This window comes from Parus major, chromosome 2 (genome assembly GCF_001522545.3).
Source record: "Parus major isolate Abel chromosome 2, Parus_major1.1, whole genome shotgun sequence".
Classification (NCBI taxonomy): domain Eukaryota; kingdom Metazoa; phylum Chordata; class Aves; order Passeriformes; family Paridae; genus Parus; species Parus major.
Genome location: NC_031769.1, coordinates 6202229 through 6219545, shown reverse-complemented (window position 1 = coordinate 6219545; position 17317 = coordinate 6202229). Strand labels below are relative to the sequence as shown.

At 42.1% G+C, this 17317-nt stretch overlaps 1 protein-coding gene across 10 annotated transcripts in view; it reads left to right on the top strand.

The window, feature by feature from the left end:
* KMT2C (lysine methyltransferase 2C) overlaps window positions 1–17317 on the top strand; it is a 190661-nt gene that overhangs the window by 151877 nt on the left and 21467 nt on the right. For all 10 annotated transcript variants that reach the window (XR_004500383.1, XM_015653364.2, XM_015653412.2 and 7 more), the window contains 13 exons: window positions 158–190; window positions 275–394; window positions 2450–2588; window positions 2842–3056; window positions 3173–3246; window positions 5818–6000; window positions 6629–8497; window positions 9531–9856; window positions 10632–12451; window positions 13520–13631; window positions 14580–14658; window positions 14777–14840; window positions 16881–17113. Coding sequence is in view for 9 of the 10 variants with exons in the window: in XM_015653364.2 (XP_015508850.1) it covers window positions 158–190; window positions 275–394; window positions 2450–2588; window positions 2842–3056; window positions 3173–3246; window positions 5818–6000; window positions 6629–8497; window positions 9531–9856; window positions 10632–12451; window positions 13520–13631; window positions 14580–14658; window positions 14777–14840; window positions 16881–17113 (5267 nt within the window). In the remaining variant the exon portion in view is untranslated. The remainder of the gene's footprint in view (window positions 1–157; window positions 191–274; window positions 395–2449; window positions 2589–2841; window positions 3057–3172; window positions 3247–5817; window positions 6001–6628; window positions 8498–9530; window positions 9857–10631; window positions 12452–13519; window positions 13632–14579; window positions 14659–14776; window positions 14841–16880; window positions 17114–17317) is intronic.

Sequence of the window (17317 nt, the reverse complement as noted above, 5' to 3'; positions counted from 1 at the left end):
CTTCTACAGAACTTATGTAAAAATCATCTTTTCTTTTTCCTTTCCCCCAAATGACACATCTCTGTATTTTAACAGCCCTATTTAGACTTGCTTGCACAATTACTTTTATTGCTTTCTCTGATGATTACTTACCCTGTGTTGCCTTTACTTTGTCCAGGTGCTATTCTTGGCAAACTGTACAAAATCCCAGGTACGTGTTCTGAGCCTCCTTGTCTTTTATGGAACACAGTTCACAAGCAATGCCAGCAACTCATGCAGAGTGTTTTTTTTGCAGAGCTGGGAGGGAAGGATGTTGAAGATTTGTTCACAGCTGTGTTGAGCCCAGCAGCCACACAGCCAGCTCCTCTGCCACAGCCTCCTCCCCCACCACAGCTCATGTCTTTGCACAGCCAAGGTATGTTCCTCTGGTGCTTTTGTGAGCAGCAGCCTGGCCAGGAGAGTTGTGCACCTTTTAAATGCTGATGTGGAAGTAGGACACACCTTATGCAAAATTGTGGAATCCACCATTGTTAATTTGTGCAATATTATTCCTAACCTGTTCTGAAGGGAGTACGTGATTAACATCCATGTAAATATTGCTAATACAGAAGGACAGTTACTTGAGATTTTTCTGACACATCGGTGCTTTTATTTTAGCTGACACTTAAATGGTTTGGAAAGTAGTCTGTGATAAAGCATGTGTTCTCTTCTGACTTCACTCTTTAATTACTTTTGAGTACCTCCTCAAGGGTAAGGCAAGAGTCTCTGTAACGCTCATTTACTGTCTTAATTTCTGTGAGAATGCAGTTTAATGTATTAGTTAGCTAATAGGCTAAACAAATTTTAAATTTATTTTGGAAATTATACTTTATTTTTCTTCATTACTAGCAAAATTACCATGAGTTGATACAGCATCTTGCTCTTGTATTGAAGGCAAGAAACTGGTTTTAGTGTTAGTATCAGTAGAGCTGGTATTTTAAGCAGTATGTGTGAATATGATTGAACGTGCTCATTTTCTCACCAAACACCTCTAGTGGTTTTCCATGAGCTCATGTAAAGAGTGTCCACTTTTTTATACTGGTACTACAAGAAGGACTACGCAAATTGATTTGATCAGTGAATTAAGGGTAAGAAGAAAAGTGATCTGTTTCCTAGTTGGATCAGTTTTCATAAAAACTAAATACTTCAAAACCTTCTTCGAAGGGAACATGTTTTAAGTGCATAATGAGTTGATTTAAAACAGAAGATAATACAGATATCATTGTCTGTTTCCCAGTTACTTGAGTATTTGGGGATAGCTCCAGCATTTGAGCTCTGTAAGATTTTCAGCTCCTCCCTGTGGGAACTGCCTTGATAACAAAGTTTTAGATTTACAGTTTGGTTCTGCTCCAGTGGAAGGATCCGCACGTTTCTGTGAGATAAATGCTTCAGTAATAGGGCAGCTTGCATCAAGGTTCAGCAATTTCAAATAAAATGATTGCTCTTCTCATAAAGACAAGCGAGTAGCCAGTGCAAACCAGAGGCCTGACTCTCCATCCTGTTTGTTTGCAGGTCTTCACAGGTAGTTACTGTGTTTACTAGCACAGTAACATCCTCTTAAATCTTGTGTTACAATTGTAGTTGCTGTATAGCATACATAACCTTTAGATCAGAAACAGTCTCCCGAACTGGGAGAATGATACAGTGTCATCCTGCAGATGTGTCTGATTCCTGAGCTACTTCTGTGCTTTTAAGGAAATACTGGGGCAACAGTTATAATCTCACTTAAGTGATGGGATCCAAAGGCCAGAGTTAATTCTGTGTAGTAACATCTGCAAATACCATCTGCTGGAATGAATCTGCCTGTGCCACATTTGTAATACTGTAATCAAATAAATAACATTTTCTGCCTTCATACAGCTAGACTGGACATTTAATTAGAAAATGTTAATGCTCATTTGAGTAGAGTTATCTGTTTCATTGGTTACAAATTAGGAAGCTAGTGGATAATGAGGCTTACTTTGGTACAATGCTCAGGAGTCTCAGAAGAGATGTTTAATTTAGGTGGCTAGTGATCATCCCACAAGGACTGAAAACCACATTTTCCATGGCTTGTTGCTTGGATCTGGGTCTAAAAAACATGAAGACCATTAGCTTTTAGGTTTATTACCTCAATATAAGGTGCAGTACAATGCATGGGCTACTGTTAAAGTTTTGGGAATACATTTTTGAATAAAAATTAGATTTTAGACAAAAAAAAAAATCTGTGTAGGGATGTGATAGAGCAGAAAAGAATCCTTTACACTTATAGGGAAGGATTTAAAAATGCTTTAAAATCTTTCCCAAAACAGTAAGATCAGCACTGTAAAATTTTAAAGCAATTAGTTTTTCACTAGAGGAGACATTGTTTTCTCAGTGAAAGGTTGCACCTCTGCCTTAGTAGCAGTTACCCTCGAAAACTTAAATGAGTGACTTAAACTTCTTTTTCCAGGAGAGAATGCATTTCCAAGAGTGCCCCTCATGAATGGTCTGATTGGCCCCAACCCTCATCTCCCTCACACAGGTCTGGCTGCTGGAGGTGGGCTGGGCACCTTCTCTCCCATTACACAGCAGCCATACACTGATGCCAGGTAAGTTCAGATGGGGAAAAAAAGATATTTATTTAGCATTAAATAAAAAAGAGTAAAGAAAACCACCTGGAGGGTGCTGTTGGTTATTAATAATTTGATATTATTAGTTCTTGACAGCCACTGCAAAACATTTTGTATTCTTGCAGTGTGTTTACTGCTGAACTAGCGAACAGAATGAGTACTTTGCTAGTTGAATTGGTCTGTTTTGTTGTTCTGTAAATCTGTAAAACAAACCCCTTTTCTCTTCTGTCAGGGATAAGAATCCAGCGTTCAATCCAATGGTGAGTGATCCCAACAGCTCATGGGCACCAGCTGCTCCACCTCTGGAAGGTGAAGGGGATACCATGTCCAATGCTCAGAGAAGCACCCTGAAGTGGGAGAAGGAAGAAGCTCTGGGTGAAATGGCAACTGTAGCACCTGTTCTCTACACAAATATCAACTTCCCTAACCTGAAGGAAGAATTCCCAGGTGAGTGATTTACTGAATCAATTTGAATATTTTGTAGCAGTTGGTGCATCTTGATTTGAAAGCATCTCAAATAGACTTATCATAGCCTTGTGTATTGATGCATTTTTTGGTTGCAGACTGGGCTACAAGAGTGAAGCAAATTGCTAAACTGTGGAGGAAAGCAAGCTCTCAAGAGAGGGCTCCCTATGTGGTAAGAACAATTCCCATCTGTATTTGCATGCTTCTAGCAAACCTATATTTCATTTATAAGGTTGTGGCTTTTTGTTTGGTTTTGTTTTGTTCTTAACTCAAGTTCTAGGTTTAGTGAAAGTTCCCTTACTACAAGAAAACCTTTTGAATTTAACTCCTGCATCTGAATAGTTCTACCTGTATTCTTTGTTTTTCAGTCTTGGAATAAACTCTGTTAGTACTGTGCAATCTAAAGACATCAGATGAGATGAGAACATTTGTGGCTCCCACTGCCTCTCAGTTGTATTTGATTCATACCTCAAATCATCTTTGTTCTATCTCTTTCTATACAGAATATTACCAGTTTCTTCAGAGAGGATCATGAGATTCCTCTCCCTTTCATCATCCCCTCTCACTGGGCTATTCTTTTTTTCCCCTTTAGAGTTGCTGAAGTCTTTCCGCTATTGAACTAACAATTCCAGAGGTGTCAGTGCTCACACCTCTGCTTTCCTCATTTACTTCTACTCCTTGTGTTCTTCCTTTACTGCTCCCTGTCTCTGCTTACTCTCCTGTATTGCTTTGTATGGAAACTCTTCTGATATCCATTTTTCTAACACCATTTTGTAGGGAGCATGAAGGACTCCATTTTTCTCTCCAAAATCATTCACCTTCTTCACATCTGAGTTAAGTGAGCACAGGTACTTGTAGCAGCTATCTGGAGTTACATGGTCATTGATTTCCTCCTGCAGAACTTCTGCCATTCAAAGGGGTGACCCTTATGCTTTGTTGAAGCCTGTGTGCATCCAGATCTCAGAACCTATATTATTGATTTTTTTGGACTTTCCCAACAATTGTTGGGAAATGTACTTTTCTTTAACTTCCGTTCTCTCATCTTTGTTTCTTCACAGCAGCAATTGGATGATTATTCTCAATTTACAGGTTTCTGTGGATTTTGCAGTTTTCAGTCTCTTAGCTTTCCCCTACCTACCCTTTTTTCATATAGTCCCATCAGTAAGCAAACTTCATTCCTCTGCATATTGATGACTCAGAGTTTAGCACTACTACATCATCTTCTGCTGTCCAAATTCAAAAGTGCCCTTATCTCTGGCTTAAGAGGATAAATCATATCCCAGACTTATTGTGAGAAGTAGAGTTCTTGATCTTTCTGAAACCCTTTCCATTTGAAAGAATAGTTCTCTCATTTCTTCTTTGTGTCACTGAGGCATCATCATTATTCTGCTTTTTATTCAGCCTTGCAATTCTAGCACCTTTGGACCTCCATCTTGCCCATGCTATAGTCAATCTTGGTGATTCCTTCTTTGTAGTGTTTATAAGATAATACCCACTTATACAGGTGGCATTTACCACTTCACAATTATTTCTATTACTGATTGCTTTATTTTTCACTGTTCTTAAAAACTGCAGTCCTATCCTTGTGATGGGTAAAGTCAGCAGCAAAAATTACTTCCCTTATGTATAGGAGGAGAGTGTGTGTTCCTGCACACCAGTATTTACACAGCAAGATGTGGTTAATTCCTCTCACAACAGTCCTTGTGCTCCTGCCATGCAGCTCCTGCTGGTGTTCCTGGCATTGTGCACACAAGAAGCCACTGTGATGCCTCTCCTGAGGGACTTGAACTCTGAGGGATTGAGTGAAGGCTGAAATGAAATTCAGAGGAGTGTTAGTAAATTTTCACTGTAGGCTTTTTACTTTACTTAGCATGCACAGTCCCATCACTTACAGGGAAAAATGACAGTGATTTTTCTGCTGCTGTGACATTGGTGCTCTCATCCATGTCACTATTTCATTGTTGGGGAGGATGGGGAAGTGTTAAAGCTTTTTCCTCTAGGCAACCCCTACTTGACAGCTGCAAATAAATTTGTGAAAAAGAGGATGTGAGGGTTTGCTTCAGAGAAGAAATCACATGCTAGATTGGTGGTAAAACAGGCTCTTTGAAACTTCCATTAGATACTTTAAAGTGTCACTATGGCTGTAAAATGCCTCATTGAAGAGGAATTGCTGTGTCTCCATACACTTTTTCCTGATCCATAAGCCCCATATCCTATGTTTATACTGTTAACTGTTAACTGACTTAGATCTTCAGAGGTCATTTAATGGACTAGACTGTATTTTTCTTGTCATTGAAGTTCTCCACATTAGTGGCCTTTATTGATCCAAACATCATCTGCTGTGCTCAGCCTTCGTGTTGTAGACCACACCAATATGTGATTTGAAAGGTAAACTAGTGGGTTTAACAATTTCTTGGTGCAGCACAGGGTCTGGAACAGACACCCTCCTGTACAGAAAAGCTTTGCTAATAGGTTCATTAATTTACTAATTGCTAGTAATCTCTTACTTTTAGTAAGAGATTTAAGTTCCTTCCATGTATGTTAAAAACAGAATTTCTGTAGAGTTGTGAAGTATGTTCTGTTCAGAATTCTTTTTGAAGTGCATAATGTCATTTCCACAAGGATGTGTGTGATTAAAACAGGCTGTACAAATAATTTGGTGATGGATTTTTTTAGGAGTAACAGATGCAGTGTGCACACTTAGAAGAAAATAAGTCTAACTGCATCTTTTCTCTTCTTCCAGCAAAAAGCCAGAGATAATAGAGCTGCCTTGCGCATCAATAAAGTACAGATGTCAAATGACTCCATGAAAAGACAGCAGCAACAGGATAGCATCGATCCCAGCTCACGCATCGACTCCGACCTCTTTAAAGATCCATTAAAACAGAGGGAATCGGAACATGAGCAGGAATGGAAATTCAGACAGGTGTGTAGCATTTAGGCTGTTTTGTTATTGTCTCCCTGCTTTTTACTGCGTTGTTGGAATCTGTTGTAATAAAATCAATTTGAATCTTTTTTTGTAGAGGAGTATACAGTCAGCCATTCTGCTTGGAAAGAAAATAGATGTTATCAGAAGATCAGCTGCTTGTAAAAAAAGTTTTTTTAAAATTTTGACTCTCAAATCCTGTGTATTATAGAAACAGGTTGTTCTTTCTCTGCATGGGTGGCTGGTGCAGTAGGTTTTTATTACATTCCCTGTATTGCATTAACTTTGTCCTGCAGACTGCTGCCTCACATGGGGCTGGGTGTCTCTCAAAGCCCACACCAGTGCTGCATGTTAATAACCTTTGTCTCCAGAGTACAAGGTTGAAAAGCAGTGATGCTCTTTAGGCAACCTGGGAAATGCTTATTCCCAGGCAAGCGAGATGCATGTCAAGGTAATTGAACTTCACAGATAGCTGGACTCTCTACTCCCATTGCATTTAAAATGCGCAGTTACTTGTGACTGATATTGGATGTGTCCTAAAGTTTTAATTGTAGATTCAGTCATTAGAAAGATTTTTGTATACCCTGAACTTAGAAGTGTAACGTTTTTCCTCATAATTTTAAAACAGCAAATGCGGCAAAAAAGTAAACAACAGGCCAAAATAGAAGCCACACAGAAGCTTGAACAGGTGAAAAATGAGCAGCAGCAACAGCAGCAGCAGCAACAGCAGCAGCAGTTTGGTTCACAGCAACTCCTGAACCAGTCTGGCTCAGACACACCCAGCAGTGGGATCCAGAGCCCCTTAACGCCGCAGACCGGCAATGGAAGTATGTCTCCTGCACAACAGACATTCCATAAGGATCTGTTCACAAAGCAGCAGCAGCTCCCTGCGACACCCACGTCGGCGTCCTCAGATGATGTGTTCCTAAAGCCACAAGCCCCACCTCCCACTCCCACCCGAATCCCAGTACACGATTCACTGTCTCAGTCTCAGACTCCTCAGACATCATCACAGCAGATGTTTTCTCCAGGCTCCACAAACACGAGGCCTCCTTCTCCGATGGATCCGTATGCTAAAATGGTGGGGACGCCCAGACCAGCACCCATCAACCAGAACTTTGTTAGAAGGAACACCATTGCCCCGTTAGATTCCTGTGCAGCACAGTCCTCCATATCTCGGGAGCCGTCGGGAAGCAGGCCCTCGCCAGTCAGGGACTCATGTTCTTCATCTCCAGGTAGCAGCGATCCCTATGCAAAGCCACCAGACACACCCAGGCCTGTCATGCCATCAGAGCAGTTCTCCAAACCGCTGGGAGTGCCACGGTCACCCATAGTTATGGAGCAGGCAGGGAAGGTTCCTTTAGCTGCTGGAAGCAGCGATCCATTTACTAAGCCGGCCCCTCGGACTGACACGTTTCAGAGACAGAGAGTAACCTCTGCTGATGCCTATGCACGGCCTCCATTGACTCCAACTCCTGCTCCTGTGGATGGCAGCCCTGGACCTTTCAAAACTCCTCTGCGCCCTCCTCAGTCCCCACAAGATCCTTACTCCTCCATGCCAGCCACGCCGCGGCGCGTTGCTGTTGATCCCTACGAAAGGCCCCCTCTGACACCGCGGCCGGTGGATAACTTCCCTCATAACCAGGCCAATGATCCCTACAGCCAGCCTCCCCTCACTCCCCACCCTGCAATAAAGGAGCCTTTTGCCCATCCGCCGCGGATAGTGCGACAGCAGGGTGATTCTTTCCCTCAGTCTGGGCCCATCTCCAGGCCAGCTTCTCAGGACCCTTACTCCCAGCCTCCAGGTACTCCTCGGCCAGTTGCTGATCCTTACGCCCAGCCCCCAGGAACTCCTCGTCCCACCGCAGTGGATCCATACATGCAGCAGCCACCAACACCAAGACCTGCTCAACCAGCAGATCTGTTTGCTCAGTCCCCAGCAAACCAGAGACATTCTGATCCCTATGCCCAACCTCCTGGAACACCACGGCCAGTTCTCAGTGATCCTTACTCTCAGCAGCCAGCGACCCCAAGGCCAGGGATTCCTGAGAGTTTCAACAGACCTGCCATGACAAGGCCAGGACTTCTACCAAATAGAGATCCTTTCCTGCAGACACCACAGAGCAGGTTGCAGGGCACTTTCGTCAGGCCATCAGACCCATGTTCTCAAACTCCCAGGTCTGCAGGACCTGCAATAACAGATTCATTTAGCCATGGTGCAGCTACTCCAGCACGTGACCCATATGATCAGCCACCAATGACTCCAAGGCCCCAGCCAGAATCTTTTGGAACTGGTCAGCTGGCCCATGATGCTGCCGAACAGCCACGGCCTGGGTCTGAGGGCACCTTCAGTGCATCTGGAAATTCTCCAATGACTTCTCAAGGACAACAGTTTCCCAAAGTTTCACAAGTTCCTGGCCCAGCACCCACCACGGGAGTAACAGATACACAGAATACCATGAATATGTCTCAAGCAGATACTGAGAAGTTAAGACAGGTGAGAATTCTGATGATAATAAAATTCTGGAAGTAGAATTTCCCCCATTCTTGTTAACACTTGAAGTTTCTTGCCATTAAATGTAACTTTGTGTAAGTTACAAATTATCTTAATTTACTTAATGTGTTAGTTTGGTTCTTCTGGGTAGAACCACAATATCCAGAATACAGAATCGTCAGTAATTTTTAAGGAGTTTGGACAAGATCCAAAAAAAGAAAATCTGTATTTGAAGCCACTGAAGACATAGATGGTTTGTCTGTAACAGTGCTTTTAGTTACAGTCTGAGGAAAAGAAACATTTCAAAAGGTCAGTTTGTTCTATTCTTCAACAAATGAGGTGTGGAACTGATTGTCAGTGACTTGTTCACTGGCTGGAAAAGGGAGTACAGAGAAAGATCTCGGACCACAGGTCTGACTTTGCAGTTGGCCAGCATGTTGAGGTGAATCCTTCCCTTGGTCACTTCTCTTGTTGAGGCACATTCACACCAGATTTCTGTCCATGAATGTCTGGCAAACAGCTCCTGCTGAGAGATAGAATTACATTCAGCTTGTGGAAAGCTACTCAGTCTTTTGTTTGGAAGGAGGGATGGGAAGTGAATTTAATGGAAAACTGCTGGTATTTATCATACAGAGTTAAGAGTAAATTCTGCAGTTGTGGCGTAAATGTCCAGCTGAATTTTCTTCAGTGGCCCTCTAGTCACCTTTGTCCCTCGGAGTACACTTGTCCTGTGGTGAAAGGGTCTGCATTATTGGAATAGAAAAAGGGAAAGAGAGTTGCTTCCATGTTAATTGGTAGAATGGGATCACACCATACACTTTACCAAGAGGTCTGGATATTAAGTTGGGTTACCAGCACCGTGTGCACCTTTTGGCCCCCCTTCTCATTTCTGAGGTGAGTGTGGTTGTTCATAATTAATTTTCCTGTAACAACTGAAGGATTTCTTTCCTTCAAAAGGCTTAACCTAGCAGAGTGTAACGCTTCAAAAGATGTCAATTGCAGTGTCAAGCGTAATGATTTATTTTCTTTTAAACAGCGCCAGAAGCTCCGTGAGATTATTCTACAGCAGCAGCAGCAGAAGAAGAATGCAGTTCGCCAGGAAAAGGCCTTGCAGGACGCAGCAGCTCCTCCCCATGCAGCCCCTCTTCAGCACTGGCAGCAAGACAACATAAATCAAATCTTTAACCGCCCTCCTCCTCCCTATCCTGGGAATATTCGGTCCTCTGTGGTCCCTCCTGGTGGGCCAAGGTTCTCCATGTATGCGAAGGACCAGCGTGGGCCATTCCCTGGGGATGGGCAGTTCAGCAGGCCCCAGTTCCCAGGAGACATGAGCACCATGGGGATGAGACCTCATGGTCTGAGGTAAGGATCTCTTAAACTCAGGGTATTATAGGGGTAGTTAGATAAAGGGGGCTTTTTGGACAGGATGGAAAATCATCTACAGGAGCTGGTAACCTTCCTGAACTCTTATGTCCAGGGTTTTCCTGTAACATTAGAATGTGTGTTTTACACTAAGTATTTTACTCTGTTTTGTTGGGAGCAATTCAGAAAAATAAATGGAGAAACTGCAGAACTAGTCAAACTTAGGTGACCTGAAACAGCTTGTTGTCCATGGCTTTTGGAGCATTTCTAAAGAAAAAGATCAGACTTTATTTTTGATGTCTTAATAATTAATAAATTAATTTCTAATGAATATGTAATCAAATGTCAACTTCTGTCTGTGGCATTTTTACAGCGAATGCTACAATGTAAAATGAATATCAGTATCAACATACATTGTAAGAAATTATTTTTTTCAGTATCTGGATTTATTTCAGTAATTTCTAAATCCACACACAGGTTTTTTTTTTTTACTCTGAATTGCATTAACATGTATTTTAATTACTAGGTTAGTTCTGACTGTCAGAGTTTTCTATCCATTATTATTAGTGAAATTGAAAACAGGTTGTTTGTTAAACATAATTAAAGCAATTATTTTATTGTAGTCATAAAGCTCATTTAAATGTAAGTATAATTAGTCAAAACATTTATTTATATATCTTGATGAATGTATCATGTAAAGCATTTTGGTGAACAGTTATTTAGTCATGCGAGACTGAGAAAAAAAGATGATGTGGCCTTTCATGCTTTATTTTAGATATGGGTTTCCAGGAGGTGGCCATGGTCCACCCTCGGGCCAGGAACGTTTCCTTGGTCCTCAGCAGCTGATGCAGCGCCCAGGAGTTCCCCCACAGCTGAGGAGATCCCTGTCTATTGATATGCCCCGGGCAGTGAACAACCCACAGATCAATAACGCCCCCGGGATCTCGCAGCACTTTCCCCCGCAGGGAATTCCGGTCCAGCAGCACAACATCCTGGGTCAGGCGTTCATCGAGCTGCGTCACAGAGCTCCTGACGGGAGGCCGAGGCTGCCCTTCAATCCTGCTGCTGCCTCTGTGCTGGACGCAGCAGCTCAGCACCAGCGGCACCCCGGGTTCCTGCCCAGGCAGGATTTCCCAGGCCCAAGGCAGGCAGAACCGCTGAGACACAATTCCCAAGGAATACCAAACCAGTTGCAGATGTCGGCGAGTTTGGAGCACATGTCCCAGTCCCAGCAGGATCAGATCAATCCTGAGAACCCTCCTGCCCTTGTGATGCGTTCTCTGGGTCAGCCAGTTGCCGATGCGTTCCCAGGACCGTCTTTGTCTACATCTGCACCGAGTGGTGAAGCTGCAAACTTGCAGATTCCTAACCAGCCAAGTGATGGTCTAGAAGAAAAGCTTGATCCTGATGATCCTGCTGTAAAAGATTTGGATGTGAAAGACCTTGATGGGGTTGAAGTCAAGGATTTAGATGATGAGGATTTGGAAAATCTGAACCTGGACACAGAGGATGGGAAAGGAGATGAACTGGACACTCTGGATAATTTGGAAACCAATGATCCTCACCTTGATGATCTTCTGAGATCTGGGGAATTTGATTTAATTGCATACACAGACCCAGATCTTGATGTGGGGGATAAAAAAGGAATGTTCAATGAAGAACTAGACCTTAATGTCCCCATTGATGACAAACTAGATATTCAGGGCAAGGCAGAAGAACCCAAACAGAAAGAGCAAGGTGATACAGCTGTTGCCCCTGCTGAGACCCAGTCTCCACCAAAGAAATCAGCTACAGAAAATGAAATTAAAGCAGAAGTACTTTCCCCAAACACTCAAGAGGAAAAGAAGAATGAAAATGAAAAAGGTGATGGAAATACTGAATCCACAAGTACTCAACAGGCTGCTGAGGTGGAGCTGAAGGATGGAGAAAAGGCTCCTGCTCAACCTGCTAACCCAGAATTCCCTGACAAAACTCCTGCTGTTCCTAGTCAAGATGCAACTGTGCCTAGTCCAGATGCTCAGGGATCTGCTCCACTGCCTATTCAAGGAGCAGTAAGTTCCTGCAGTATTTCTGGGTCCACCCCAGTCCTCTCAAGTTTGCTGTCTAGTGAAAGCTCAGACAATGCTGAAGGAAGAACTCTGGGATCTCCATCTCAATCTCTGCCACCCACACAAATGAACCATGGATCAGGTATTCCACAAACACTCATGACACCTGCTGGACAGATCTTGGAAAACACTTTAAATTCAAATCTGTCCATGGTTCCACGAATGAACCATAATTTTTCTCAAGGATCACCAAATCCAGGATTTATTCAGGGTCAGTCATCTAATCATAACTTCGGGACAGGACAGACATCTAATCAGACTGTGGCTGTACCAAACCGTCCTGGTCCCAGTGGCATCTCTGGTCCCCAGCAGATGATGCTCCCTCAGCCATTAGCTCAGCAACAAAACAGAGAGAGGCCACTTCTGCTAGAGGAACAGCCACTTCTTCTGCAGGACCTCTTGGATCAGGAGAGACAGGAGCAGCAGCAGCAGAGACAGATGCAAGCCATGATTCGCCAGCGTTCGGAGCCATTTTTCCCCAATATTGGTATGTGGGTGTCCTGTTTGTCTGTGTTTTAGTTGTTGTTTCAAAAATACAGCAACAAACAGTTAAATAATCCACACCACTGCGAGAAGCAGGTAAATATGTAGAGCTTGAAGATGGCATAATAAAAATCAACCTGCCTTTTAGGTACAAAGGGAGTATGGAAATTGAGCATGTAGGTGGAATTCTGAACCCTGTGGCAAGACTCCTGTTGTCATTCCCGGGATCAGGATAACTCTGCTTTGCTGATAATGTTTGTGACATCAGCTGTGTCACATACTCTCTTTATACTTCAGGTTCTCATGAGATAGGGGGTAAATGCATCCTTTGTAAACAAAGTTAAGTGATTGAATGCAGTAGCTCACCTTCTGATATTTGATCTATAAATTCCATATTTATGGTTGCTTTATGTAATTTTTTTTGCAGTATTTTTTGTGTCTCAAGAAAAGGGATTTTCAAAAGCTGTTACTATCCCACAGTCTGTGCAATGCCCAGAAATATCACATATAATTCTGCTTGTGCTAAAAAACATTTAAGAAAAACTGGGTTTGCTTGTTTAATATAACCTAGCAGTTTGAGCGTTCAAATCAAGTCCATCTCCATCATTTAACTGATAATGAAACACCAAATTTTGGGAATTGTTTTAACTACAGTGATCATCAAGGCCATTCTTGTAGTGCATTAGTGATGGTCTACCAGTTGCTAGTTGAGACAACAGAAACAAGTTCTTGTCCTGAGTCTTAAACCTACAAATAGAATTTATTAAATCTGTTGGGTCATAGGCCAGATTTGGTCTAGAGCCCTTCTCAGACTCTTATACTGACCTGCTTTTGTTTGTCTGTTGTGGCTGAAAACAAGGAGACCTGTTGATAGACTTTACTTGTCCTGTAGGATACATGAAACTCCTTATTAACCTTGAATATCAGTGAGGAAGACAGTTAATGTGAACTAGGAATGCAATTAATGTTTTACTGAAGATTTACACATAAACTAAACATAAACAAGTAATTTCCGTTTAATAATTTGTAATGTTCAGCTGTGTGATTCACTGCTGCTGTTTTTGTCTTACAGATTTTGATGCGATTACGGATCCCATAATGAAAGCAAAAATGGTGGCTCTTAAGGGGATCAACAAAGTCATGGCACAGAGTAACATGGGGATGCCACCAATGGTCATGAACAGGTAGGCAGCACTTGCTGTCATTCTTTGGGACTACAGAATGTAGAAGGGGATGACTCAGGGAAACTGTGCAGGAAATTGAAAAAAATTGTTTCTGTCATGTAGTTCCCATTCCATGCTAACACAGGATGATCTCCTAGGAATAAAGCCAGTGTGGCTGGCAGTAGGAGCTATAAAAGGTACTCAAATGCATCAAGCTTGTGTTCCAGTTGTAATGTCATGGATCAACATGAGCAGCATGGCTTCACTGTTGATATTCTTCTTGTTTTCCTACTTGCTAATTGGCTAATGACACATGACTCATGGGTTGTGCTGCAATACTGGGGGTGCCCATGTAACAGTGGAACCTCCCTTTGCAGCATCATTTAATGCTGGGTATAAGTAAGGTTTAGCCCAAGTAGTGGAATTTTCATCCTCTCCTTAAATCCCTTCTGGGAAAAAAAGGAGCCATGAACTGTGCAGGCTGCTGTCCGTATGGTAGGTGGGCAGTCCATGGGCCAGGGAGGATCTGTGCCTGTTCTTTTTGTGTGGCACTTCAAACTGGGTTTTTTCTGTCCAGTGCCCCATGATAATAAATGGCTTACCAAGGTGTACATTTACCCAGCTCCAGTTGACTGTGATGGTGACTGTGAAACCTAAATACATTCAACTGTTCTTCTCTAAATTATAAAATATTGAAATACAAATACAGATGTGTGTGTTCGTGTTTTCACTGTTCTAGCACAGTAGGTCATATTTACATCATCTCTCTGAAAAATGTAAAATGCAATAGTTTCAACCAAGGGCAAAATGCTGTCTGTATCCTCCAGATGTTGAAAAGGTTTGGTACAGAAGTTAAAGAGAATGTCTGTAAAACTTAAGGGTGCTTTGTTTGAGTTGAACATAAAGTTGTCTCTCTCTCCTCAAAGGCCAGTTTGCAAGGTTACAGTTTCTCTTTCTGCTTATCAATAGGTTTCCCTTTATGGGTCAGCCAGTGCCAGGGGCTCAGAGCAGTGAAGGCCAAAATCACATGCAGCAGGCAATTACTCAGGTAATGCAACTTAACATGGGCTTGAAACAAAACTGTCCAATAATGGTAACTAGGTATGGGTATTTTAATTGAATAATGATTTAATATCCTTGTCTATCTGTTTTACTGAAATTTGTAGGATGGAAGTTTGACACCTCAGATTTCTAGACCTAATCCTCCCAATTTTGGTCCTGGTTTTGTCAGTAAGTAAATATTTAATAATTTATTGTATGGGTTTTGGTTTTTTTCATTTTACATTTCTGTTTTCTCTAAAATGAACTATCCATAAGTGGATCTCTTAAAAAGATCATCCTTTTAAAATAGAGTAATTTCATCATTATGATGCCATGTATTGAAGGGGTGTATACTAAATGCTGCTAACATTTTTTTTCTGGAAGATACCATCAACAAAACACCAGAAGGAAAGAGGGAAACAGAAAATGAACATTTTTTGGGTTTGTGTGACAGTAGTAATGTATTAACTGGCAGACTGCTGTATCAGAAACCTGGGCTTGGGTTTTGTTGCAATATTCTGAGCTCAGTGAGAATAGCTATGTGTGTTGATGGAATTTTTTGTTTCAGAAGCAGAAAGTTTTGTGCAGCAGCATTGTCATTTGAACAAGTATCAGAAAAAGCTTTCCAGGCAATGGTTAGGCAAGCCTGGCTGTGAAGCACAGTTGTTGAAAACAGAAATACACTGCACTAGCTTTTTGCATTTCATATTTCTGGCTGCCCTAGATCAATTGTGAATCCTAGTCTCTGTGAAGAGAAAGATTTATTAGCAGAAATTAAAACTGAGCATATGTTGGGTGAAGAAGACCATGTGTAAAAAAGTGTTTCTATCACTATAAATACTTCACTTGGTGTTTGTGAATAAGAAACAGAAGTAAACTTCACATTTTCCAGAAGCTGAAGTAGCAGCACTGAGTATGCAGTAGGGAGCTTTGGCGATATTATCTGTATTAATCATTTGTGGTGAGATTTCTCATGACACTCTGCATGGCCCCACTCTGGTTGGGTGGTGGTGGGTTCTGAGCACTTGAGTAAATCTGTTTTTCAGTTCAGTAGTAGTTACTTTTACCTGGAACTCGTTAAAATTTTAGTACTTTCATGTTTCTCATGTTACTCTCAGTGTTTCCCCTCAATTGTCCCCTCAGTTTTTGGGATCAGTTCTCCAGAATTTTTCCCTGAAAGCACCTTGAGGCTGTAGCTCACCCTGAGTAGGTTGAGTTCAGCTGTTCATTCAAAGCTGTCACTGACACAGTGAGTTGTGGAGTTGAAGGTGGCAGGGTCTGGAGCACAAGGAGGATGTGATTATCTTGAAATCGTGATGCTGGGTGGTATCTCTGTTAAACAAGGATCTTCACAAGGAAGAGTTGTGCTTATTTGTCGTGTCCCAGCTCACTGAAAATGTGATCAGAAGAGAAACGACACCATCACCAGTGCTCTCTCTTGCTTTCTGTGCTTAGTGCAGGTCAAGTGTTATCAGACATGGTTGTTTTGCCTCCAGAAAAACACCAGAGAGCAATGGACTGCCTGTGGCAGACGAGCATTTCTCATTTGAAAGAAGGGCAGCATCTCAGTTACAGCCTAAATGAGAGGCATTTACTTTGGGGTCAGGAAATGGCATTGGTGCTGAGGACCCTGTGCTGAGGGCTGACACTGACAAAGTGATTTTTACAAAGACAGTATCTTTCTTTCACTTTATAAATATTTGTTAGTGTTCATAATTTTACTATTTTTCTTAGAAGTTGTAAGAAAAATAAGTTTTGCATGTAGAACAATTTTATGCAAGCACCAGAACTAATCAGGCTGTAAGTTTATGTCCCTGTTCCCTAATCTCTTTGTACTTGAGTACTTCCAGAGATCTTCCATGTGCCCTCTTCTGTGGCAGGACAGGGAACCGCTGGGTTCTGTAGCAGTTCTCAAAGCCACATTTGTTCACTGGCAAGTGCAGGGTTTGGTGCCTCAACTTGTGGCTGATACCTCCTGAAATGGACTGTGTTAAAACTGTTTTATCTCACAACTGCAGTAATTTGGATATCTGTCTCATTTACTCAAGTCATTCCAAGAACATACTACTACTTGAAATACCAAATTCTCTGTCAAATTTGGCTAAATTTGACGTATAGTTTTTTTAAATAAGAGGGGAAACCTGATGGTTAAACTTGAGCTTTAAAACGTAGGATGAGAGCTCATCTCCAGGATGAGATCATATCACACTTCATTTCCCTTCTTTCTAGATGATTCACAAAGAAAGCAATATGAGGAATGGCTGCAGGATACACAACAACTTCTTCAAATGCAACAGAAGTACCTGGAGGAGCAGATTGGAGCCCACAGAAAATCCAAGAAGGCCCTCTCAGCCAAACAGCGCACAGCCAAGAAAGCCGGCCGGGAGTTCCCAGAGGAAGATGCAGAACAGCTGAAACATGTTACTGAGCAGCAAAGTATGGTCCAAAAACAGCTAGATCAGGTAATCATCTGGAATCCAGACTCTTCACCTTGGCACTGAGCTGTCACAGTGGTAGTAACTCTTTCCTTTAAATCTTCTGAAAGACACAGTGGAGCTCTACCTAAAGGAGCCGCTCCCTGTTCAGTTCTGTGCCTGTAACAGCAATGCTCTGGAGTGTAGGTGACACTGGAGCTGCAAAGGAATATTCTGTGGCAAGCATTATGA